A 19,402-nucleotide genomic window follows, 5' to 3' on the forward strand; every position below is an offset into this window, starting at 1 on the left:
AAGAAGAGGGGGGCCATGACCTCCTGCTGTCCCTCCTGGTCAGCATTTCTATGATTTTATGATAAAACTGACTTTGGGCAGAGGACTTAGTATGCAGAATGATCATATGAATGGCGAACTAGTATTTTAACAAGAAAGCAAAGAGCAAATCATCTTTTCTGATACATGCATAAAACCATTTCCTTTAGCTTCGTAAGAGCTGTCTTTTTCCTTAGATATCATATAAATAACAAGTCATACACAAAGGCCTAAACTAGGATGAGAAGATGATGCAGAGTGAAAACTGTGAAATATTTTCTTTACATATGCTAACTAAACTAAAATCCAAAGGCCACTAAGGCAAAAGCTGTTCAACTATGGAAATACTTAAATTTAGGGAAAATGTAAATAGTGGCATTTTTTCCAGAGGGCTTATGGAACAAATTCAGTCTGATACAAAGAAGGCAAAGGTTGAGGTGAACACTGCTGGCAATCTAATCTGCACGGAAACTGCATCAGTCACAGGATGTAGTATTTGGGAATAAATAGAGAATAATTTTGGTACAACAGATCAAGCACGCTTTGCTGTGGGACCCCAAATTCTGACCAGTAGGACGCTTAATTGCAGCCCGTGATGAAGGCCAGGGCACAGAGCGCTGTTCTGGTGCCTCGGTGGAGCTTTGATGCATAGAAGGTCCGTGTGTTGAAATGTGGAAAATGAACTGTCAGGGGAAAATGAAAGCTGGATGAATTTACAGTCCTGGTTTATCCTTAGTGACATTGACTGGACAACTGTCTTTGAGGGCACACTTGGTAATGGAAAATCACTTGCTGTTGGATTCTGTGCCTGAAAATACATTTGCAAGTAAAAGCAAAAGCATATTTAAAGTAGTAATTAAAAATACACTTACGCAAGTCATACTAACATTTTCAAGAAGACAGGAGTATCACAAGAAGCATTTTAACTGTGTTATTTTTATTCAGATGATTAATCCGTGTCTTGCATTAGGCATACATTGAATTAAGCATTCCGCTGCAGTTCTCTGGATGCAATCTTGAGATTTCAGCACTATCCTTCATTGATTTCTGCTAGCAGTACACTCTTGAGAGCTCTTCAAGATAGAACCATCTTTTCTGAATTACACAGTTGTTTATCAGGAGCCATGTACTGTTGTTCTCCTATTCTTTGTTGAAATGGCTTGGCTTCTCCTCTGATACAGGTTATTGATGTTCAGTTTCCTGCTGTGTGTCATTTGTTCATCTGGCTATTTGTTTTCAAACATGAATGATTTCCTTGGCAGAACAACTAGAAAAGAGCGGAAGGAGGTTTAACACATCAGTAGGCGGCGCAGATAGAAAAGGCTGTTGTGTTCTCTGGAGCACCTCTGCTTCAGTCTCCACTTGCTGTCATCCACAGCAATTGTTTGTGACTGAGTGCGTATTCGTAGTGTTGTTGGTTTGTGTTTTGTTGTTGTTTGTTTTGTTTTTTAAACGAGAGTGAAATCTCTATTGAGCAAAATGATCATTTGCATATAATTTCCACCCTTGTCCTCCCTGTTCTGTCATACGGATCAGGTGGTCTCTATTAGACCCTTCATGTTGCTAACGTTTAGAGCCTCCCAGGGAGCTGTATGGCAGCCGGTGTTTCAGTGTCTGTGCGACCTGCCTGCACGCTTTGTCGCCTTTCGTGACCAGGAGGCAGACGGGAGATGTATTGAACTGAATATGGAAGAAATTTTTTTCTCTCTAGTTTACGGCTTTTGTAATGCTCTGGGACTTATCCAGAATCCCACATGCTATGGCAAAATTCAGCCAGCCAGATGGTCGCATGATTTCTCTTGTGACTGCTGTTGAGCTGGAGGCAGCCCCTGTGAATTCCATACATCACACCAAGTTTTGCTGGTTGAAACTGCCTCAAAATCCAGTTGAGATTTCCTCAGTGAAGACTCGGTAGTTGAGAGGATGGGTCCTGTTGGCAGACATATCATTCCCTTTCCAGCAATCCTGCTGTCGGCTATTAGTTTTTGATCTGCCATGTCACCTCCGTTTCCTCTTGAACCATTGCCACGGTACGCTGCCAGCAAACATTCACAAGGTTTTCAGGACAGCCTGAACTGTAGCTATAGCCAGGATGGAGGCTGGGACTCACATCCCACAGGACCTTTCCCAGCCAGCGCACACAGGGATCTGGCACCCTGGCTTCCCTCGTGTGAGAATGCCGGTGCTTGGCTAGGCTGGTTGTGCATATGTAACGATAATGGCCTTGTTACATCCTAAATTAACCCCACTGGTACCCCTCAGGCAGCATTAATGAGCTGCTGTCATGCTCTAGGTTTAGGATTGTGCTGTGCTGGGCTTCAGCTGAGTGCTGTACAGCTGTGTGGCATCCAACTCATTGCCACCTTCTTACAAGCTGCTTAAAATAACTGTAGAAATAAGCTTATCGTTATTACCAGAGGTTTTAAACAAAGGCATTTTGACTGACAAAGTCCTGGAAGTTTGCATTGATGTGGTTATTGCTAATTTAGGTATGGACAAAGGTTTTCTGTGACTGAAAACTTACAGTTTCAAGGTGAGAGAACAGGACTTCTGGAGACATCCAAACCATTGTTTGGGAGTAGGTTGCACGACATTTTCTGTTGGTATTCTTTTTCTGAATTACATACTTGTTTAAATATCTGAAAGAAAAGAGAAAAGATGGAAAAAACCTGCCACATTTTGCTTTTCCCATTTGCTCTCCTGGTAAATGAGAAAATGCTTAATGAAGCAACTGAGGCTGTTTTTAATGATGGCAAATTGAATTTTTTATGATGAGATTTTAGTTTGCTTTAATTTTCTCGTTGCAGGGGTTGCCTTTTTTTTTTTTTTTTTTTTCAAAAATGTGTTCATATGTTTGCTATTGGGGGACTGGGATGTGGTTGCTTTCTATCCATAGAGCTTTATGGAAAAAGATTATGAACTACTGAAAGCTTTGTGCATGTCTGTGGATGTGAGTCAGTAGGCGAGGAAGAGAACAATGAATGGAGGTGCAGGACAAATAAATTTAAAAATATGCAGTAAGTGGTTAAGCTGGAAGTATGGAGCACAAGTGGCAACAGGAAAGTGACTGCAGGTTTTTAAATGCAGTGACACATGATATGTTTGAGAAGCTTGTTCCTCATGTAAAACCATGTCTGACTCGTTGCTCCGACGACCTTAGTAGGTCAACCTGCTCCTTATTTTTGCAAATATACATTTATATTTGGTTTAAGTATAATTTTGGACATTACTCAAGGTTTAACAACTTCTGTTGTGTGCAAGTCTCAGTAGTTACCTCATTTCTAAGTGTTTTTGAGGTGGACAATAACATGCCTTTTCTTGCGCCCAGGAGATTTCCTTAGGGCTCTGCTTGCACTGGTTCCTAAGATTAACTCAGCTGTCTTCCCATCAGAAGGGGGGCTGCTAAACGCCCTGTGCCGTCTCTGACTGATAAAGGACCCTGCTTCTTGCCTTTCTGGACTTTTAACTAAACCACCTTGAAATAGAAAATTTTGCTATCATCTGGATTATAGAAATGTTACCAACTCTAGCATTAATATTATCTAGACATTTGAGGATGATACTGTATTATTAAGTGATGCAGATATTACAAGCATTCTTGATGTAAAGGGTAAGTAGCATTAATACAGCTGGAGAACTCAGTGGAGCAGGTTATCACTTTTCAAGAGCCAAAAAGCTGCTTCTGAGGTAAGAAGCATTGAAAAGAAGAGATTGCAGCCATCAGAGATGACAGGTCACAATATGCAGAACTCTCTCAATCAAGATGGAGCATTGTGGTTTGGGATTCAGTTTTCTCTGAGCCTTTATTAAAAACAGAGGCAGTGGTGAGAGATTATTTTAGAGCTGTGCTATAGGGGTAGATATTGTATTTTCTGCACTCCTGCTGTAGGAGAATAAAGCAATGGCAACAACTAAATCTCTGGAGAATGAAATGTTTTTACCTGTGATTTGTTTTAGTAATTGTGGAACTTACATTTACCCCTATTCAGCTTACTATATTTCAGAAAGCTCATGTTCTGATATAAATGCCTGCACGTTCCGTCTAATGTTGTCACTATCTGTGGAAAAAGAGAGGGAAAATAAAGCTCAGAAAACTGTTTTTCAAAGACAAGTAGCTGTCAGACCTGATGCATTTATACATATATAGATAGGTATGTGTGTATATACAGGGTAAAAAAAATAAATTGAGAACACATATCTGAAATAGCTTCCGTACCTTGTACTTGTTCCTTATGGTAAGGTAAATGTAAATTTGTGTCTCCTTTCCATTGAAAAATGCTTCCAATTTCTGTTTTCTAACTACAGGGAGTTGCCAGTCCAGGGAGGCGACTCCACGCGATGGTGACTGGCTTCTGGAGAAACAAATAAGAGAACAAAAAAAGAACACTTCTAAACCACACTAATAGAAAGGGACCATGGAGGTAAACAGTTAAGAAGACGTGCCTGAGGAACTCCGACTAAAATCCCAAGCCTAAGTAAGTCTCCTTCACAGGGACCAGAGTAACACAGTATAGTCCCAGCTTAAATGTAGGTCAGCTGGATTTGTATTCACATATTTATGGGTAAACAAGGTAAATTAATAATGTGGTTGTTTGCTTATCAAGTTGTTTGCCTCAGGGTGTAAAACAGAACATTTGTTTATGTAACGCCAGAAACATTTTGGGGCAGGAAAAGGTCCCCTAATAAACATCCTATGTGTAGGATTATATAGTTGCATGGAAAAAAAATATTGTTTTGTAGTACTGTTTTCTTTAACAATGTGATTCGTGCCGGAAACTGAATGTCCTATTTGATATAGCAAGCAGAGGTTAAAGCCATCATAAGTAGTTTGGTACACTTATTTCCTGTATTGTATGGGAGCTTGCTTTATTATTATTCTTTTTTAAGTAAAGAATTCGAGCTCTACTGCTGCCAAATAGATCATCATCCAACCATAGCACTGATGACAGACCCACACTGAAGCTATGAGTAGTCCAGTGCCTTACCTGTGCATGACTTTACCTGCTGCAAGGGAATCTCCTCGACAGGAGAGCAGGCGTGCACGATCTCCACCTTGAACTTACGTCAAAGATTTAGAGAAAAAAAACAGTAACAAAACCCAACCAACAATACCAAACAGGCTGCTGCAGACCCCGTCAATCTCTAGTCACACATACTTTATTCTGCCAGTACCTAAATATCTAATGTAATTACCAGAGTGAAACTTGAGGTTGTTTACAGGGTTTTTATGTTTCAAATTTTCTTGTTTTTCTAGATTGTTATCGTTGGTTTTTCATGTATAGCAGTGGTGAGATTACAGAGGAGCATTAATCCATACCTTTATGTGTACATCTTTTACCCAAAGGAAATTCCAGAGGAAACACCTAAATCTTGCAGCGCTATCATTCATGTCTCTCTACGAAGAGTACTCTGTCTACAGCTGCGAAACAGAACCGTTGTTTATGCATAGCAATCAGTATAACGAGTGGTTTGCTCTCATGGAGCACAAGGTCTCATAGATTGCTGAGCTGTTCCCTCGTCGGTAGGTAGCATGGATTGAATCAGTCAGAAAAGCTTGGCATTGTCATCATGAAGCGTCAGCAAAGACTATTGACTTATTATTGCGGTGCGCTCTTCCTTCCACAGAGTGGCTGCAGCGATTCCACCGGCTGGTAACATCCCCCGCTACATGGCATGGCAGGGTGTTAGTGGTGAATCTTGGGGCAAAGGCAGTACCAAAAACTATGGGGTAAAATTCCACAACGAGCTGATTAGCAGTTTGCTGCCCTTTGCGCTTTTGAAAATAATTTCTGTTGATTTTTAAAACATTTTCTACAAAGACAGCGTAACAGTTAAAACACAGTAATGTGATGGCTAGAAACTGTGATCTATCTATTTAGGTTTCTATTTAATTTGATGAAATGGTAAAAGACGAGGGGAACTGTTTAAAAAAAGTACTGTTGTCTACATACATCATTGGATTTACTGTGATTTTACTGCAAAATAACATAACTATGTGTTATACCCAAAAAACTGAAAATAGGTATTTTGTATCTGTTGCCAAGTTCACAGTGTAGTTACTAGACAGTAACATAGTTGAAAGTTATTAAGGATCTGATCTCTGCATTAATTTGTTACAATGCCATTCTACCTTCAGCAAGAGCGAAAAAATGATAATTGGTACGTGGATACAAATTAAGAGTTTAATATCCCATGCAGCTGTTTACATCTGCTTAATTAAGCAGCAGCGACTTTACATTAGCATTGCTACGATACCATAAATACACACAAGAGAAAAAGGTACAATCATGTTAGCCACCCTCTTAATGTCAAATCAATGCAAGTTAGGTACTTTTTATTTCAGTGTTGTTTTTTAATGGTTAAAAAAAAAGTCTTCACGTTTAAGGAGGATCTTCAGGTCTGATACATTTGGTTTTGGTACAAGTGCCAGGATTTTGTAAAAAGACCGTGCTCCTGTAGGCAGATGGTTTAAGCACTAAATGAAGAGCTCTAATGGAAACCACTAACTTAAATATAGTTGGAAGTCAGTGAGTAATTTTGCTGTTGGAGCCTTTACAAGAGCATCGCAGTCATTTTGTACAGTAATAGGAGGCAAGTAAATACCCATCTAGAAAAACGCAGTGCTGTTTTAACACTGATGAAGGTCTAACACTTTGACTGTGTGGCATAAACTCTTTGTTTCACGTATTTACCAGCAGCTCCGGCACAGAGCGGCTTGTTTTGCTTTTTGATTAAGGATCCCCTGAAGTAACGCAGACGAGCCTGTTGGTATTTTGAGAGGTATGTACAATCAGGACAGGCCTTGGATTAACACAACACATCAATATAACAGAAAAACTGTACTTTGGTCAGAACTATCGAAGTCTGTTAACCATCAGCATAAGAACACAACCTCGGTTGGTGCCGTTTTTAATGATTAGAAATAATACATTGTAAAACAAAAAGTGAAAAAATTCCAGCGTGATACTTATAAACAAAGAACAAAGAGAAAACAAAAAAGCTTCAGTTTTGCCTGATTTATAGTATTTATAATACAACAGATCATTAGTCCGAGGTAATACCAGTAATAACTTTTCAGTCCTTCAAGGACTGCTCAAAAATTAAGAACAGTGTAATAGTAATGCATGTCAGGTTAAAAGCGAGACTTGATTGTTAAACAAATCCCTTGCCCTTTTTAGTTAGGGATCTGTGATTGCAAGTATAAAATTGGAAATAAGTCTATACAGTAAGAACTACAGAACGTTAGAGTCCTGCGCGGTGCGTCATTAGCCCCTGCCTGTACTCAGGACTACAGCTGATTATGTAAAAATCAGATATTTCAACAGAGAAAAGACTTTGTTCCAGAATAGCCCTTAAAAAATTTAGAATACTGTTAGTTTGCATAAAATAGCCAAACAAGATGAATTCAGAAGTCCAAATTTTGGCATGAGGTAAAACCATGTGCATTTATTTCATCTGCATTTTAGACTTATTAAGCATAAAATTAAATATGTTGACTGTAATGAATTCAGTCATACAAGTGCAAGTCTTCGGCTAGAACGTATTTTATGGCAGTTTATTTAAAAAATGTACCAGTAAATCATAAAAGAGGGATCATGTCCATTTAACGTTTATTGAAGTATACAGGAGGTTTTCTTTAGAATCAAATATGAGCATGAATATATGGCCAAACGTAAAATCTATCAAATTCAGTGAAAATTTTCTGACTTTAAATAGTAGCTGTAAGAATGACCAATATATATTCTTTGTTACAACCGCCCTCACTCTACAAGTAAAAAAAAATAATAAACATTCAGTAAACATTCTTTCCTAAGGTAGTTTCCCTTATATATCAGTGATTTATCCATTTCTTGTATACATAACTTTTTAAACATACCAATCAGTGGTTCTCACAATTGAAAAATAAAAGCACAAAAAAGTTTACACTCTTGTACAGGTAAATAAAAGATCATCTTGAATTAAACTGTATATCCTTAAGGGCATAGTATAGTTTCAATTTCATTACCTATTACATAATTAGCTTCTTACATACAAATATTGACATATTTGGCTTGTGCTTCAAAGCCTTTGTGTCTAGAAAGTCCATGTCAATGCAACTCATAACTTGAAATCAGTGGGGATATCTTTACTGCTGCTGGGTTTAACCTGTTCGTGCAACAGAGTCTCTTCTGAACTAGTTGTGGCACTGCATTTTTCTGTGGAGTCCTCAGTGTCCGGATCCAACCCTTCGGGACAGGGAAGTTTGAGAAGTTCTTCCCGCAACTGAGCTGTGTGACGCTGAATATACAAAAAGAAGTCAGCATGGAAGAGACTGCAGTTAATTTTCACGATGTTACAGAACACAAGGCAAAAAAAGGAGTAAGTAGAAAAGGTGGAAATATACTGTTTCAATGACTGGATGAACTCTTCCCCTGTATTTAAGGGCTGGTGCTTTCCTTGTACTGACAGAACAATTAGCAAATGCTGCTAGGGACAAATTAAAGGCAGTAAACAGAACTGCAGCAAACAAGTGCATCAATATAATGCTCTGCTATATAGTGCTCTGCTATTTGTCTTGCAGTTGATCTGCAATCACAGCAGAAACAGGCTTGGACTAGATGGTTCATAGCATCAAAACATGAATTGATAAAGAGCTCATGGTCTTGATGAGATCTCCTACAGAGACAGCTATACAGAGACTCCCGGACTCAGCACAGTAACAGGACCAGTCAGTCACACCGAAGGAATGCAAGTCTAGCAATAGAAAAAAGAAGCCTTTCAAACTTTTTTTTTTCCCCCCCAGGGGAAGAAAAAAAAAAAAAAAGAAAGGTCTGTTGTCTGTGTGGACACAAACTACACAAATGATAATACTTGGCCTAGGAAGGAAGAAAACACTATAATGGTTCTAACTGCTGATAAAAATTTAACACAGAGTAAAATTAATTGTAGTGGAGCACAGTTCAATAACTCTGCTTGTCTATTCAAAAAGCTTGTTTTCTGGCAAGGAATGGGCAGTAGCACAACTTTATCACAAACCCCCAGCCACCCTTAGAGAGAACAAAATAAACTATATCTTACATAAGTATTTGGGTGCTAAAGGAAAATCTAACTTGTAGAAAAAAATTCTGGAGAAGTGGAGTGCACATACACTGTATCTCTTGACAGCTGAGGAACTTAGGTTTGTTTACATGTTTTAAAGTTGCTGGGGTTTTCTATTATTATTATTATAAAAATCAGCTGCTGAGCAATTTCGTCACCATTTGTCATGTTTGCATTAAAGAACATAAAATTATAAAAGCAAGTCTCACCTTTAGAGCTGCTGCGTGATGGGACATAGTCCTGCCTACCCGTTTGTCACTGCTGTACTGCTGTATGTCTGCTATCCACTCCTCACACTGAGCCATGATCTCCACTCTTTTCAAGTAAAAATGTTTGTGGATGACCTGCAAGAAAATATTCCAAATGAAAGCATGGTGTGTTTGTTTGTTTTCTAAGAACCATAGACTTCAACAGTACAAAATCTGCAAGATCCCTGTGAGCCTAACTGGATATAAGGGGAGGGAAAAAAAAATCAATTTATCTGCAACCTGGTTCAATGCTGAATTATCCTCAGTATGAGGATAATTCAGCATTGAACCAGGTTGCAGATAAATTGTGGAATTTTTGTCCTTGGAGGTTTCCAAGACCCAACTAGAAAAAACTCCTGAGGAACCTGGTCTGAATTCAGCTGATCCTCTTTTGAGGAGGAGGTTGGCCTGGATGTCTCTTCCAGTCTGTATGAATCTACGACTCGTGTACAGCCATTGCAGCTTCGCTTGTGTTACCTGGGTGAAGGGTAAATGAGTGCCAGAAACACAGTGTCACAGCGGGGAAAAGAAAAAGTGTTGGCAAAACGTTAAGACACATTCTTCCGTTCACTATGCAGGCACTACACATGGATGTTTATATCTGCATAGGGGCAGGGTCACACAGATAGAATCATAGAATCTTCATGGTTGGAAAGGACCTTTGAGATCATCGAGTCCAACCAAACAACCTACAATCTCTGCCACTAGAGCATGCCCTGAAGTGCCACATCTAGACGTTTCTTAAACACCTCTAGGGATGGTGACTCAACCTCCTCCCTGGGCAGGCTGTTCCAGTGCCTGACCACTCTTTCAGTAAAGTAATTCTTCCTAATATCTAATCTAAACCTCCCCTGCCGCAACTTCAGACCATTTCCTCTGGTCCTGTCATTATAGATACAATATTAAGGCTTTTATTTTTGGTTTCACAGTCCTATTTGATTAAAGAAGGATGGGTAGGAAGTGTATGCACCATGTCTTCCCCTATCACTAACCACTCGCTGCCTGAACAGAAAACAGACGAGCAGAAACACTGTCAACGTGATGAGCACAGGAACAGAACATGCTTCTGCATAGAGCAGGATCGCAGCAGCTGCTATGGAAGAGGTACAACCACAGGGACGTGCCCTGTGCAGAGGCAGCACCTCTGGGGACAACTGGAGCTCCCAGGCAAGAGTAGTTGAGCCACTTCCAGTTTGGGTGGAACCAGCATTTGATCGCATAGTAATTTTGGTATTTCTGTACAGATTTGAGTTTTAAAAAAACCAAGCAATCAATCCTCAGACAAAGTTGTGAAACTCTGCTTAGTGTTGGCTTTGTCTTAAATGGTTTTCTAAAACTCTGCCTGGTGAAAGAAACAATAAAATCAAAGAAATTTTATTGAGCACAGAGAGTTCTTGGCAATACTGCAACATAATTGACAAAATCATCTTTCCCTTTAGACGTTACAGAATATAGCTATCTGTCTAAAGAAAAACTGCATATTGAAGGCATAATTGGCTCCAATTCTGGATGCATTCCTTATATCCATAATGGGGCTTGGAAGAACTGCCAAAGACCAGCAGTTCGGATCTCTGGAGCCTACCTGTCATTTAAGACACTGAAGACAGCTCAGATTTGTGAAGACAAAAGATCTTTGAAGCTGAAGGATGTACGTTCTTTCATAGACGTAAGTTTTCAGGATGCCTTTGCATTTATGTTACTGAATGATCATCATGGTTAAGGTTCCTAACACAACCCTACAAAAACTCTATAGGTCTTAACAAGAAGCCAGCTCCTCAGAGCAGTGCTCAGATAATCTATACAAGAGACGCATTTTCATTCCGATGGGGCTGCGTCTCTGACTCTCTGGAGTCATTTGCCCCATGGAATAAAGGGGAGGCTCAAATGGACATCTCATGCATGATGTTTCCAAATATTTGCATTATTCTTAACACTCAAACAAGATAAATAAATCAAGAAGGTATTTACTGTGTTTCACAAAACCTACCTCCTTAAAACATGGTGATGGGTTTCTGATTTGTTCAAGCATTGCCCACTTGACCGTTGCCTGTCGTATATTTCCATCGTATTCTCTGGAGCTCTGGGTACCGCTCGGAGTACCTCTTGATCGTTCATAACCCGGTTCATTAAAATATGGTTCTGCTACCAGTATTAGGGATTGGACAGACACTAACACCTGTTAAGAAAAGAAACTAAATATTAAAATTGTGCCACCCGCTTGTTTTTATAAATATACGTAGTTTTGCTCACCTTACGTGCAAAACCACTTCTCTGGCAAAGTACTGACATTTATAGTACAGGCTACTTGCAAGTAGGGAATGTCCGTGCTTTTAAACCAAAGCCACTACTACACATAAAGAAACTTAAGTCCTACAACTAGGTATTTAGCTTAAACACTGAGAAAACGAAAAGATAAGTTAAAAATAACAAAACCCCAAATACAAGTAAAAGAAAACGTTTAAAGGAAGAGATGTCTGATTGCAGCCTTTTGTGAAAGAAAGTGTATTTGTCAAGTTCTCAGTCAACAATTCTTGAACTTTTCCTGTGTCTGAGCTTACTCATCCTTCTGATTCTGAACTTGATGGAAAAGGAACAAGGGAGGTAAAATGCGAACCACTGGAATTAATCTTGGTATACACGCTATCCCATTTTTTCTTCCAAATGCATTCAATTGATTTAGGTATGTTTTTAGCCTTTTAGTTTCAGATTTTACATAAAACACAAAGCGTCACATGCCATTAAAACAAAACTTCAGTATTTCTCTCGAGACTGGAAAAAAATGTTTTCAGTACTATAGCAACAAAGCACCAACTATTCAGTGATAAGGAAATGACAGTTTTGCCCCTTTCAATTTTATTAACAAGTACATGTGGGAATAGATGCAGACAAGGCATTTAACTATATGTCCAAGTATTTAAAATATAAAACAGAATTAAATAGGGCACTTCGGAATCCAAATGTATATGTACTACATATTCCTGATTTGTTGGCTTGCTAATTTTCCCAGTATTAGAGTGTTTGGCCCGGTCAACCTGTTGTTGTACTTAATCAGAACGATGTTAGGTGCAAAACCATTGTTATATAGGTAGAAAAACATCGTTTTTTTTTTCATTTAATTCATTAAATGAAGGTTTGGTTTTTCTTATATACTTAGGACCAAGTCCACCAAGAACTTTAGGAATTACAATTCTGTGACACATACGTAGTCCCAGAACTATAAAGAATTCAACAAAGGTGACTTGAACACTTACGTTTCCTCAAATATTGACAAACTGATGATATGTTACGTGCCTAAAAATGGCATTTCCAGCACCTGACGATACTTAGCTGCAAGACCTCCACTGCAGGAGATTAAAAACGTCAGGGCAGCCCTTTCTGGAGCTGACTCTCCTCCCACCCTAGATACAATATAAAGCTTGGAGCCATCCCCTAATTTAGCAGCCCGGTTTGTGAATTTGGATATGGATGACAACAGTCCTTTTTCTTGGAACGTGCAGAACATCCAGCTCACGTCAGATAGATACGGTGTCAGTGACAGTTCAAGGCTTTGGTTCTTGCACAGGGCAGCGCCCCAAGAAGTAGGTAGTTGTGCTCTCTGCTTAAAGGTGGTGTGGTCTCAGAGTTTCTCTTGTAGCAATGCCAGCACGAAGCCGTTCCACCTTGCCATACTCTCTGCGACGTGTACTGACACAACGCCAAACCAGTAACTCGTATCAAAGCAACAGCCCAAGAACCAGTTGAATAAACCAGGTTAATCTCAGTCCCACCATCACCTCACAGAAACACGCCCTTATTGCTTTTGGTGCTGTGACACCATCTTTGTAGTTGCGTAGTTGCTGTGCTTTGACTATAGCACAGAAAGGCAATCTCAGGCAGCTCAGTCTTTATCCTGATGGATAAGGCAGGTGGCCGTGCAGTGGGAAACATGAACTAGCATCTTCCTTTGGGCTGAGATGGAAAATTAAGTTTTTCTGTTTCCCAGTAGGTGCTCCAGCTATCTGCTGTTATACAGTATGGTGTGCACCATCACGTTGTCTCCCGTGCCCGCCATGCATTCATCTAGAAGCAGCCATGGCTGTTTTGTGTCACACTTAAAAATTAACATATAGGTAAATGCGTTAAAATATACAGAATGTGCCTCGCAAATCAGGTTCCAGCACAAAAATGGCCACTTGTGACACTGAAAAAGGCAGAATATTAATGCAAATGTGCTGAGACAAAGACAGAGTACTTCAGGTACCTAAGGTGTTTTGGTGATCTGTGGCCTTTACATGTGTCTGGAAGTAGTTGGGTTTTGCTTTTTAAAATTTTACATTTTAGAGATATATGTATTTTTAAATAGCTAGGTAGAGAAATTTGACACTATGCACCATTGTACTTTCTTGGCCTTAATAAAGAGTTGTTACTTTGAATTATAATTGTAATGAATGAGAAACTCTAAACTGATCTTCCACATTCATTTGGGTTATAAAAGTGAGTTTCTGAAGTATTTTGGGTGGTCTGACAATAGCTTCATCTTTAAGCCAGAAAACACATGTACAGCTTCATCCTTTCCAAGCAATTTAGTTAGTCCTACAGCTGTTTTCCATTTAAAAGCTACAAAGTGTTTTTCTCCCAGAACGGTGGGAACTTTTTCCAACACCTTTCTTACTATTTTCAAAATGATACCCTAAAAAACTTCAAAATTTGAAGCTTAAATGCTGCGTGAGATTTCTTACAATCAAATCTAACACTTTAATCTAAAAAAAAAAAAAAAAAAAAAAAAAAAAAAAAAAAGACTTTAGTGAAAATAAGACTCCATACTACTTGCACCTTTCTGCACTGATTTTATAGTTAAAGAGTCCAAAATTTTAGTTCATCTCTTGATTAAGAAGTTGTATCTTGGGAAAGCGACACTATGTAAGGAACCACAACTTAGATTTCCAAATCATAGTTGTCCCTTGAAGGAAGAAGGAACATTAGTATCTCCAAGGATGGAAATTCCACCATTTCTCTTAGACAACTGTCCTAGTGTTCAATCACTGTCATGTGAAGAAGTTTTTCCTAATATTTAAATCAAAATTTCCCACGTCCCATCTTGTGTCAACTGGTACTTGTCCTAGTGCTCTGCATCTGTAAGAGGTGCCTGGCTCCATCTTCTCTATACCTTCCCCGTTTAGGTATTGAAGACAGCCGTAAGATCTCTTTGCCATTGGTCCAGCCACTTCTTCACCCACTTACAACGCACATCTCACCGATGTGGCTACAAGGGTGCTAGGGGGGCCTGCATCAGAGGTCTTGCTATAGTCAAAGTAAGCTATGTCCACCGCTCTCCCCTTGTGCAGAGCCAGTCACCTCACTGTAGAAGGCAACCAGGCCAGGAGTGCTATCCGCCCCCAGTAAATCCACGCTAGCTGTTCTCAATCACTTTCTTGTCTTCCATTTGCTTGAAAATAGCTTCCAGGAGGATTTGCTCCATAATCTTCCCAAGGAGTCCGGTGGTGCTGACCAGCCTGCAGCTCCTTCTTGCCCGATTTGAAGCTGGGTGTGAGATTTGCCAGGAAGCTCCCTTGATTGTTCTGACCTTTCAAAGATGAGAGCTAGTGGCGTTGCAATGACACTGGCTGGCTCCCTCAGCACCCCCTGATCCATGAGATTTGGTTTCATGAGCCTGTGGGTCCAATCAGCTTGAATACTGTTTCTTCTACTGTGGGTGATTCCTCATTCTCACAGACCTTCCTAGTGAGGGCTCAGGGACACAGGAAAGCAAATCTTACCCCTAAAGAGCGAGGCAGAGATGAGCCCTGCCTTTGCTATGTCCTTGTCAGTAGGTTCCCTGCCCCACTGAGTGGCAGGAAAGCCTAAGGAAAATGTATAAGAAGCCCTTGTTGCTCTTTATATCCCTTGCCATTTTCACCTGAGCTGAGCTTTGGTGTTCCTGATTTCTCTCCTGAATGGCCAGTGTCTTTATTTCTAAAAAGTAGCCCGTTCTCTCCTTCCACCTCCTGCGTACTTTCTTTTTGCAGTTGAGCTTAGGCAGGAGTTCCTTGTTTACCCACGCTGGCCTTCTGCCACTCTTGCTTGACCTCCGCACACTGGAATAGACCATTCTTGAACTTTTAGGAGACTGGTCAACCAGCGCTCCAAGGCCGATTCCTGAACAAGCCGAAATCTGTTCTGCTGAAGGCCAGGGTTGTTTATTCTACTATGCTGAAACACAAACTTTGCCAAAAGACTTTTAGGATATGGAACAGAAAACGTACCTTGTGCTACATAATTCCTCCAAGGAAGGAATAAATTCAGGAAGCGCCATAGGAAATAAGCCATTGCAAGCTTTACTTTTATTTAATGTATGTGCTTATTAGTCAGTGCATTTCTATGATATAAAGCTGAAAATTATAAAGAATGTATGTCCTAATAAATTCAAGTCTAATTTAACACTAATTGTTATTGAACACAGTATACCTATGCTTTAACTCCCTTCAGCTTTATTCTTCTATTCAGCTTACTTGTAGACTTTGAAGGACTACCCTTACAGATCTCACTAGCATACTTCGCTTCCTCATCTCTCACCACGTGGAGCCTGCTCTGTCTCCACCATAGCTAGCTTGTGATAGAGAGTTCCAGAAGCTGATGCCATCTTCCAGCTAGTGTTCCAAGGACGTTTTCTGGACTTTTGTCTTACTTATGCTTATTTAAGAAAATTCTGGTTTAAAAGCACTAGAAAAAGAATCCTTAGGACTGACAGACGACTTACTACTCCTAAATAACATCTACTGAAGAGAAAGAAGAAATGCTCACCTGCAAAAAACTCGATGTTTGGGGATTCCATTTCTCTTCTGGCCTCCCGTGCCACGTGTTAAGTATGCTTAAACACACCTGAAAAGGTGACATTATTAATACCACAGACAAACATTATGAAAAAATTGTTCCGCTGGGCAGAACAAAATGTTAACATTATGTTTAATTTTTTTTGACAAACTTTTGTATAACTGCGTTCTGAAAGACAAATTTGTTTCCTATGAAACTAATTTGAAATAAAAGCAGATAAAAATAATGTGGATAAGCAAGAACAGCGTGTTAATAAATGAACAAAGTAAAGGTCGATTACTTTTCTTCAAGGAAAACCTATGGATTCTAGTGGCTCCAAAAATAAATGAATCATGAATACTATCTGATTCTCTGCTTTCCTCTTTAAATACTGTTCTAACACTTACTGTTGTGGGTTTTAAAGACAATCGTTCTGCTTAAGCATGTGAAAGGTGGTTTCTGTCACACAGACCATCGAGGGACTGGAAATATTCGTTAACTTTTATGACTGATCCGGGCTTTAGGGAAGCGTATGGAGTTCTTGAACCTTATCACAAAATGGAACAATCAAAGATAGGGAACACAAAGAGACAAAATAAGGAGAGGAAATTTAGAGGCGAGTATTTGCCAGGACTTAAGGTATATTAGGCAAAGAAAAGAGGAGATAAAGTCTCCGGTGTGAATTACATTTGGTGTCCATGTTAAGAGAAAACTCCGTGTCTAGTACTGGAAAGGAATATTACAGCTTTTGAAAATAGGGATCCCATGAACGACAGTGGAATAAGGGGAAAATATTAGCCTGTGGATTAAATGTTTACACATACACACACAAAAAAAGGCTGAAGGAGTGCCACAGTGCTACAGCCAAAGCTACTCTGCGGGCCTGTGCTTTGGTGGGGACATACGCATCGCCATCTCTATAGCTCTGCAGAGAATTTAACGTGTGCTTATTTTTATTCCAAATAGAAATTGCATCTCCCTGATACGCACTTGACTTTTTGTTAGCTTTTTGGAGCCTTTACAATGAGCCACAACATACCAAGGAGATGGGGAAGGGAAGGGGGAAAGCTTAACTTTTAATATTATTTGAAAAAGCTTTACTATTTTTTGAGAAAACTGTCATTAAGTCCATACTTTAGAGTTACTTTTTTTTAAATAAAGGCTACTGAGATTAGGGAAAGCCTTTATCTTCCCACAAAAGGCACTTTTGCATGGAAAGAGACGGGGCACTTGTCAAACACGTTCAGTTGCAGCTGCTATGAAGCATACTTTGTCCGTGGAAAGGATCCTGGGTATTTCAGCAAGGCGAAATAGATTTCCAGCTGGTTAATTTAGCAAAGAAGATGGGAAAGAACATTTTTCTAGGTCCAAATTACTTGCATTTTGTTGCAATCTAGCTCATAAAGGCTTTAAAAAAATCTCCAAGACTATTCAGAAAGGAGATCATTCCCATTTGAAACTGTTAAGTCACTCGGCATTTCAGTTTGAAGACCAGTTTTAACCAAACAGCTTCCTGCAGTATATTGGGAGCGGCTGATCATTTGATTGTAAAATGAAGAAATTTTCATCCGTTTCACTTTCTTGTGACATCTATACACGGGAGCAAAGGTGACCTACCTTGCCATCATTGTAGAGGTTGGGATTAAATCTCACGCTGTGGCCTCCAGTTGTTTCCAGATTCACAAGTGGAGGGGAATTAGGATAGTCTTGTGGAAAATATACATCAAATTCAAAGCAACCATTTGCGTAAGGGGTGTCTGCAGGACCAGTAATGAGAACCTACCATTGTAAAAAAAGAAAAAAAGATGCCAGTTTTAAAAAAAAAGAAACAACAAAAAAAACCCCCAAAACCCCAAACCCCTTATATTTGCCAAACAGTTGAGATTTTTCTACGTTATATGAAGCATTTTATTTCCACATCATAATCACATGCAGGCTGTCAGTCTGTTTATTTTGATACTCTGGGTAAGTGAAGCTCTCTGCTAATTCTCATTTCTCCAGATTATAAACGGAAAACAAAACAGAAGGAGCTAAAACTCTACCCCCTATTGGATGCTATTAATAGGACTTTTCTTCAAACTTCAGGTCCAAACTCCTCCATAGCTACTGCTTTTAATCGACTTAAATGGTCGTGTGCGAAGATACACTTGGACCATAATGGAGTAACAAAATTAAACTTTTCTCTTCAGAGTAGGTGAAGAAGAATGAACCTTGTTCTGTGACATCTGCTTGGCCAACAGAGCAGCCCTGGGGTGGATGAACTCTCCCTGCCCCCTGCCAAGTTATTGAGAAATCGGCATCAGACTAAAATACGACTACTTATGTTAAAGTTTGGACAGCAATTAAAGTACACGTGAAATACCTCTGGTTTATTTAAGGCACCTTCTTAAACATTTATCTGCCAAGCTGAAAAAGGGAAATAAAAATAACTTTGCTTCTTTACCTTCATAATGTCAAGCCGCTCCTCATCACAGCGTACAAAAACGCTGGATGAAGATGAGAGAGGCAGCGATGTTGAAAGAGTCACAGCTTCTTGAGCAAGACGTCGGGCTCTGGCAGCACTGTTGGCGTCACTTGCATTTTTTACCTGAGACATGTAGTGGTAATTTACTTTAAAAACCAATTTTCCGTCATCATCTTCAGAAACCATTTCAAATGTATCTAGAAGAGAAGAAAATTTTAATGCATCAGGACAATAGTGAAGTTAATAATGGATTAGGTCTTGGGTAAAGATTCTAAGTATTTTTTAATCAGGAAAGTTTAATTTGCATTATATTACTGCAAAAAAATAACGTCTCTTTTGAGTTAGTTTTGTGAGAAAACAAAGCATTAACAGTCCTGGGTCAAATTAATTTCTGCAGCAAATTTACAAGCTTTCAAGTGCAAGTTGTCAAACGTACACCATTTCTGATTTGGAAAGCTACCAGCCTCTCCAGGCCGGGAAACTAACGGTACTTATGAATACGTAATAATGCTAATAAGGGAATCAGTGTGAAGCAGAGTGCCAACAGTATTTACTTGTGTGGTGGCTGCAATGTGTTATTACTACGCAAAATCTGCTTGGCTGGGCTGCCAGGGTGAAAAGCTACCCTTGCAGACTTGCCTGCCTCCTATTCTTGGCATACGCTCCAAACATTTGTGAGGAAAACCCCTTACAAACACAACAGCAAAGAAACGCGATTGCAAATGCTGTCACTGCAACTCAAAAAAGTCATAGAACATGTTTTTGCAATAATTTTATAGCTCTGTTTGGATGAGATACTATTTGT

The 19,402-nt window shown here is 39.5% G+C and overlaps 1 protein-coding gene across 5 annotated transcripts in view; it reads right to left on the reverse strand.

The window, feature by feature from the left end:
- Nucleotides 1-7,611: 7,611 nt before the first annotated feature.
- BIRC6 (baculoviral IAP repeat containing 6) overlaps nucleotides 7,612-19,402 on the reverse strand; it is a 188,023-nt gene continuing 176,232 nt past the window's right edge. For all 5 annotated transcript variants that reach the window (XM_063328808.1, XM_063328811.1, XM_063328812.1 and 2 more), the window contains 6 exons: nucleotides 18,577-18,794; nucleotides 17,751-17,912; nucleotides 16,125-16,202; nucleotides 11,332-11,520; nucleotides 9,306-9,440; nucleotides 7,612-8,295 (listed from right to left, as the gene is read on the reverse strand). In XM_063328808.1, coding sequence (XP_063184878.1) covers nucleotides 8,116-8,295; nucleotides 9,306-9,440; nucleotides 11,332-11,520; nucleotides 16,125-16,202; nucleotides 17,751-17,912; nucleotides 18,577-18,794 — 962 coding nt within the window. In that variant the 3' untranslated portion in view covers nucleotides 7,612-8,115. The remainder of the gene's footprint in view (nucleotides 8,296-9,305; nucleotides 9,441-11,331; nucleotides 11,521-16,124; nucleotides 16,203-17,750; nucleotides 17,913-18,576; nucleotides 18,795-19,402) is intronic.

Source organism: Chroicocephalus ridibundus, chromosome 3 (assembly GCF_963924245.1).
Source record: "Chroicocephalus ridibundus chromosome 3, bChrRid1.1, whole genome shotgun sequence".
In the NCBI taxonomy this organism is placed as follows: domain Eukaryota; kingdom Metazoa; phylum Chordata; class Aves; order Charadriiformes; family Laridae; genus Chroicocephalus; species Chroicocephalus ridibundus.